A 6,875-nucleotide genomic window follows, 5' to 3' on the forward strand; every position below is an offset into this window, starting at 1 on the left:
CTTGCTGCCCAACTTCTAACTTTTACTTCTCAGTCCACCTGTTCCCCAGTTCGATTTTCTTCCAGTTCCACCCTAGATCCTTGTACTTCATCTACTTTATTTTCTGAATCTATCTTGCTGTCCAACTACTCCAACTCCCTCTTTTCACTGTCTTAAGCTTTGACCGGTCACTGCTTGACCCCACTGCTCGGCTTGATAGCCTAAATTTCATGAAATCAATCAATTTTCTCCTTTATGTATGATGAAGTCTTATCCTCAGAACATCAAGTCACACATTGAGCTTGTGACTCATTCCATTTGGAAATAATCGACTCTATTTCCTATTTTGTGGATATAATTTCCAATATATCCATTTGTGCTCCTGACGTTTAGTTGTTGGTATTTTGAAGAAGACATTCAAAGGGATTCTAAAAGTTTATTTCACATTTTTCACAAACATGATCTGGTGTATAAAAATATATACAAAGCAAAAGGGTAGTTTTTTGGTTGTATCATTAAATGTTCAGGTATAAATTACTCATTTTTGGTCATGTTTAACTTTCTAATTGGCTTAGCCGAAAAATCCACCATGATGGTGGTGGTGATGCCCATGTCCATGTCCAAATCCTCCGCCAAATCCAGGCCGGAATCCCCCACCAAATCCGCCAAATCCAGGCCGGAATCCTCCACCGAATCCGTGGCCAAATCCTCCACCACCAAATCCTCCACCACCAAATCCTCCGCCAAAACCTCCAAGACCTCCAAGACCTCCAAGACCTCCGAAGAATCTTTGTTGGGGATTGGCATCAGGGGTGGCATCTGGTGTTGGGTCAGGGAAGGCCATGGCCACAGCCACGAGCAGGCTGAGAGCGAGTCCGCTGATAACCTGGAACGAAGGGAATGGGGTCTGTTTGAGCTGGGAATTTCTGAATGGAGTGTAAAACAATATACTGAAATGAAGAGTAAAAGTCTTAAGTTTAAGTTCAAAGGAAAGAGTCCAGAGTAAAGTCTTGAGTTTAAGTCCAATGGTTTGAGTACATAGTAATGTTTTGAGTTTTAAGTCCAAAGGCTAGAGTCCAGAGTAAAAGTCTAAGTTTTGAGTCCAAAGGATAGAGTCCAGAGTAAAGTCTTGAGTAGAAACCCAAAGGATAGAGTCCGGAGTTAAAGCTTAAGTTTAAGTCCAAAGGATGGAGTCCATAGTAAAGTCTTGAGTTTAAGTCCAAAGAATAGAGTCCATAGTAAAGTTTAAGTGCAAAGGATAGAGTCCAGAGTAAAGTCTTGAGTTTAAGTCCAAAGGATAGAGTCCATAGTGATATCTTGAGTTAAAGTCCAAAGGATAGAGTCCACTTGAGGGATAGAGTCCAGAGTAAAGTCTTGGGTTTAAGTCCAAAGGAGAGAGTCCAGAGTAAAGTCTTGGGTTTAAGTCCAAAGGATAGAGTCCAGAATAAAGTCTTGAGTTTAAGTCCAAAGGATAGAGTCCAGTCCAGTAAGTCTTGAGCTGAGGTCCAGAAGAAATAGTACCGTCCAGAGTAAAGTCTTGAGTTGAAACCTCAAAAGGATACAGTCCAGAATAAAGTCTTAAGTTTAAGTCTAAAGGATAGAGTCCAGAGTAAATTCTTGAGGTGAAGTCCAAAGGATAGAGTCCAGAGTAAAGTCTTGAGTTTAAGTCCAAAGGATAGAGTCCAGAGTAAAGTCTTGAGTTTAAGTCCAAAGGATAGAGTCCAGAATAAAGTCTTGAGTTTAAGTCCAAAGGATAGAGTCCAGAGTAAAGTCTTGAGCTGAGGTCCAAAGAATAGAGTCCAGAGTAAAGTCTTGAGTTGAAACCCATAGGATAGAGTCCAGAATAAAGTCTTAAGTTTAAGTCTAAAGGATAGAGTCCAGAGTAAATTCTTGAGGTGAAGTCCAAAGTAGATCGGAATCCAGAGTAAAGTCTTGAGTTTAAGTCCAAGGATAGAGTCCGAGTAAAGTCTTTGAGTTTAAGTCCAAGGATAGAGTCCAGAGTAAAGTCTTGAGTTTAAGTCCAAAGGATAGAGTCCAGAGTAAAGTCTTGAGTTGAAGTCCAAAGAATAGAGTCCAGAGTAAAAGTCTAAATTTTAAGTCCAAAGAATAGAGTCCAGAATAGTCTTAAGTTTAAGTCCAAAGAATAGAGTCCATAACCAAATGCCTCAAGCCTATTCGACACGTGGGAAGGTCGTACCATCAGTGCACCTCACGTGGTGCACTGTAGGCTTTACCAAAGAGCCCTTACCTGCACCCACTTCGTAGCCCTTTTATTTACCTCTATTCCTGCTTTACATTTTCCATGTGGCAATTTCTGACACAAAATCAGACCAGTGTGATAAGTTCAACAATTCAGTGAATGAACTTCCTAGCCTATTTAATGTTGGGCCAGTGGTTCCAGTAGTCTAGCCTTAAAATAGTTGTTCAATCAAGCAACTTCAAGGGAAACAAAAGTCTTCATCAGGCCATAGCTGTTGCCATCACCAGAGTTATGCTATTGTGAAAGGATAGCACACAATGTGGGCTATCATTTCATTCCCAGTTGCAAATTCCTGAGATGTATGGTAGCATTGCACCAGCCTGGTTTTATTTGCCATGCCCCTAGGTTAGGTTAGGTTAGGTTAGGTTAGGTTAGGTTAGAGTAGTATCCCTGATATTATTTTCAAGAAAATTCTATGGCTAGTTTGTAAGATATGGCGTCCCGCTTTTTTTCAGGGAAAATGGTTCCCGGTTCTGAAGATAGGGTATTTAAACCAGGAAATACAAGGGGAGGCTCGAAAATTCTGTATATTGTAGCAAATGGGGCACGGACGAGATGGAAAGTTTTAATCAATAGCTATGAAATCGTTACGCAGTTTGTAACATGTGACATCAAAATTGTTCTTGCCCTGATTAAGGGGGGACCTCAGTTTGATTTGGTCAGTGTATGCAGAATGATATATCATTCAAATCCGATTATATATTTTTATTTATAGATTTTTCTTATATTTGTATAAACTGTCATATGACTCATTTTTTCATAAATCGAGGCTAACACGAAGCAAATTTGTATAGTGTCGTGATGGACTCTTGATTATGAAATTCATAGGACTTAAGCGTGTTACGTTCTTTATTGTATACTCTGAGTGATACAGATTATATATATATATATATATATATATATATATATATATACACACACACATGTTTTATAATATATATAAGCGTATATATGTATACATATGAAAAAATATAATATATATATACATAAATATCCTTATTTATTTCTATATATATATATATATATATATATATATATATATATATATATATATATATATATATATATATATATATATATATATATATATATATATATATATATATATATATATATATATGATATATATATCTATATATATATATTATATATATGTCATATATGTTATATATATATATATATATATGTATATATATATATATATATATATATATATATATATATATATATATATATATATCCTATGTATATATATATATATATATATATATATATATATATATATATATGTGTGTGTGTGTGTGTGTGTGTGTGTGTGTGTGTGTATGTATTAATAATGATAACAATTAAAAAATCCTCATAGTAGCACGAGTCTTCAATTGGAGGAACAAATCCATAGTTATGTAAATGTACATATACTTAAATTTAAAACTTTAAGGATAGCTTTCGGGAATCTGATAACGGGACTGATAAGGATGGTTAGATAAGCTCACACACACACATCATATGTATAAAACAATCAATACAAAACAATCAATACATAGAACGAAATATACTTAAGAAAACGTATAATATATTTCAAATCAACTCACCATCTTCATGGCGTCTGGTTCTTGGGTAGATTTGACAAAGGAGAGAAGGCGCTCGCAGGAGTTGTTTCAGAGATGCTATAGCCTTTTAAAACCCCGGGATGGACTGAAGCATTCAGCGGCCTGGAAGATCATTTATACTTCGTGGGACACTGGAAGGGTATGCGTCTCTCGCCGGGACCTCCGGAGGGGGTGGCTAGACCCGTGTGAAGGTGACGACGACGTCGTCGGGGGAGAGGAGGTAGTCAGTTGCCAGATTTAGCGTGTATAGTATATATATGTAAAAAAAAAATGAAAAGCTGTTGGGCGTGTTGGTGATTCAAGAGCAGGAAGCAATGACGTACTTATCGATTACGATGTTTCTGAAACTTTCTCTCTCACTCTCGCTCTCTCACTCTCACTCTCGGTGGAACTTCAGCGAACGAGGTCATCATCTAGAGCGAGCAAAGGTCGAGGGAGATTCGCTCTTTAGCGAAATGTATTATTGAAATAAATTAATTTATTGAGCCAGCAACTGCTGAAAGGCGCTAGGCCTATAAGTCGCTCCACCCACAACCCCGCGCGGGAAGGTTAAGCTTCCAGAATTCCCTTACGCACCCAGCGTGGGGGCTTTGAGGGTTTGCGGGGGGGGGGGGGGGGGGGGGGGGGGGGGGGGGGGGGGGGGGGGGGGGGGGGGGGGGTAGTTAGCGGGAGGGAATATGACAGGGTGACAGGATTACCAAAGGAATTGTAAAGGGGTAAAACACTCATCATTTCTCTAATTCTTCAAAGCGCTGCGTAGCGCAAGATGAAAAGGTATGCAAAGTCCTCTCTCTCTCTCTCTTCTCTCTCTCTCTCTCTCGTCTCTCTCTCTTCTTGTTTGGAGCTTTGGGATATAGTATATTATATATATATATATATATATATATATATATATATATATATATATATATATATATATATATATTCTATACACACACACACACACACACACACACACACACACACACATATATATATATATATATATATATACGTACATACATATATATATATATATATATATATATATATATATATATATATTATATACTATTTTATTCTTATCCTAGATAATATCTTATATCTATCCTACCAGGTGCAACTTCTCGTTGTTGCCATTAAACGCTACCTTGAGGTGGGTGGGTAATCATCTATTTATGAAGGTGGTCTTAGCACAACCATATTTGTAAATCTCGATTTGTTTATCTCATACAACTGTATTTTTTTTAATATACGTAACTTATACAGTGTGTTCGAATTTTTGTCTTTTGGCTTTGTTTTGCTTATATTTAAAAAAATATTTAATATGAAAATGTATTTAAATATTTTTTGCCGGAAACTTTTCAAAAAAAAGGTGACTCAGCAATTTTCTGTTAAACTATTTTGAAAAGTTTGAATACTTGCACATGATGTTATCTATCATATCAATGAAATAATTTATTCTCTAGCTCAATAACAGGTCTTTTTTTTTAATTGCTGTATGCTTGCGAAAGGATGTAACTAAATTTTTTCTGTAGCAAGTAATTTTTAATACCAAGAATGTTGTATATTATTTATCGTATTATTTAAGTATATTTATTCTTTAGCACGTAAATGGGTCCTTTTTTCTTGCTGTATGCTTACGAAGTGATTTTATGCCAGTTTTGATTCTAACTTTTTCTGTAGCAAGTAATTTTTCAATGCCAAGAATGTTTTATCTTATTTATTGTATTATCTAAGTATATTTATTCTGTAGCACATAAAAGGTCTTTTTTTTTTTTAGTGCTGTATGCTTACGATATTACTTTGTTAGTTTTTCCTTAATTTTTTCTGTAGGAAGTAATTTTCTTAATACCAGAACTTGTTTATTTTTATTGTATTTAATTATATTTATTCTGTAGCACACTGACAGGACTTTTTTTGTGGAGGGATAAATGGGTCATTTTTTTTTACATATTACTATATGCTTACAATAATTTGCGCTAGTTTTTCCATGATTTTTTTTTCTGTAGGAAGTAATGTTTTTCATACCGGCAATGTTCCACTTGTAGGAGGTTATACCAACACATTCGACCTTCTAATTCTTCTTTTTTATTTCAACATGAATTTTTTTGCAGACCTTGTTTGATTTTTTCAAGCACAAAAATGAACAAATGCAGGACACTCGTGTATATTTTTTGCCCCCCCCTTGCCTTTTTTTTTTGTTTTTTTTTTTTTTTATTTAGAAGAGGTTTTTTTTTCCTCATCTTATTTTCAGAGGTTTCAGCCTCAGCTGTACAAAGAGGGCAGCTCTGTCTCCACACGCTGCCTCCAATAGCTATATATCTCTCTAATATTTAGTATTTATTACCCGCCCTCTTTTTAACTTTTAAAGTCACCTGCGTCTTCTACATTATTTACTTCCTTATTCTCCCGAGGAACCACAAAGTCACGCTCCTGGTGTCACGAAATCTGTATTACTTCTATTTCAGAATCGTGGAACGGTCTTGAAGGCATCATCGTCCTCAGCACTGCCACGAAATCTGTTCCACTCTTAACCTCACACGGTGCACTGTTTGACTTCGACCGCTAGCTGCAACCCCTTTCGTGCCTTTTACTGTATCTCCTTTCATATTCCCTTTCTTCCATCTGATTTTCCTCAACCCTCTCCTAGCAATTGATTCGTAGTGCTACTGGGAGGTTTACCTGCTGTTACACCTTTCAGACATTTTACTGCCAGGTTCCGTTTCATCGCTGGATGACCTCATAGGTCCCAGTGCTTGGCCTCTGGTGTAAATTCTATATTCAATTCGATATTCAGTAAATGTTCCTCGCTGTCGAACTTCTCCGAAGCTCCAGTGGTCCGTTTATTCCTCCCCACCATTTCTCTCTCCTCTTCTCTCTCGTCTCGTCTCTCTCTTCTCTCGTCCTCCTCTCTCTCTCTCTCTCTCTCTTCTCTGATCTCCTTCTCTCCCTCTCTCTCCATCTCTCTCTTCTATATTATAGTATTAATATCTATATATATATATATATATAATGTAATGATATATATATAAATATATTCAGTT

The 6,875-nt window shown here is 36.4% G+C and overlaps 1 protein-coding gene across 1 annotated transcript; it reads right to left on the reverse strand.

The window, feature by feature from the left end:
• Positions 1-401: 401 nt before the first annotated feature.
• On the reverse strand, positions 402-3,988 carry LOC135216828 (keratin-3, type I cytoskeletal 51 kDa-like). Its single transcript, XM_064252328.1, has 2 exons — positions 3,832-3,988; positions 402-865 (listed from the first exon to the last, which is right to left on the reverse strand). The coding sequence occupies exons 1-2, from the start codon at positions 3,838-3,840 to the stop codon at positions 551-553; spliced, it is 324 nt and encodes a 107-aa protein (XP_064108398.1). The 5' UTR covers positions 3,841-3,988; the 3' UTR covers positions 402-550.
• Between the last annotated feature and the right edge of the window lie 2,887 nt (positions 3,989-6,875).

The sequence above is a fragment of the Macrobrachium nipponense genome, chromosome 6, assembly GCF_015104395.2.
Source record: "Macrobrachium nipponense isolate FS-2020 chromosome 6, ASM1510439v2, whole genome shotgun sequence".
NCBI classification, from domain to species: Eukaryota; Metazoa; Arthropoda; class Malacostraca; order Decapoda; family Palaemonidae; genus Macrobrachium; species Macrobrachium nipponense.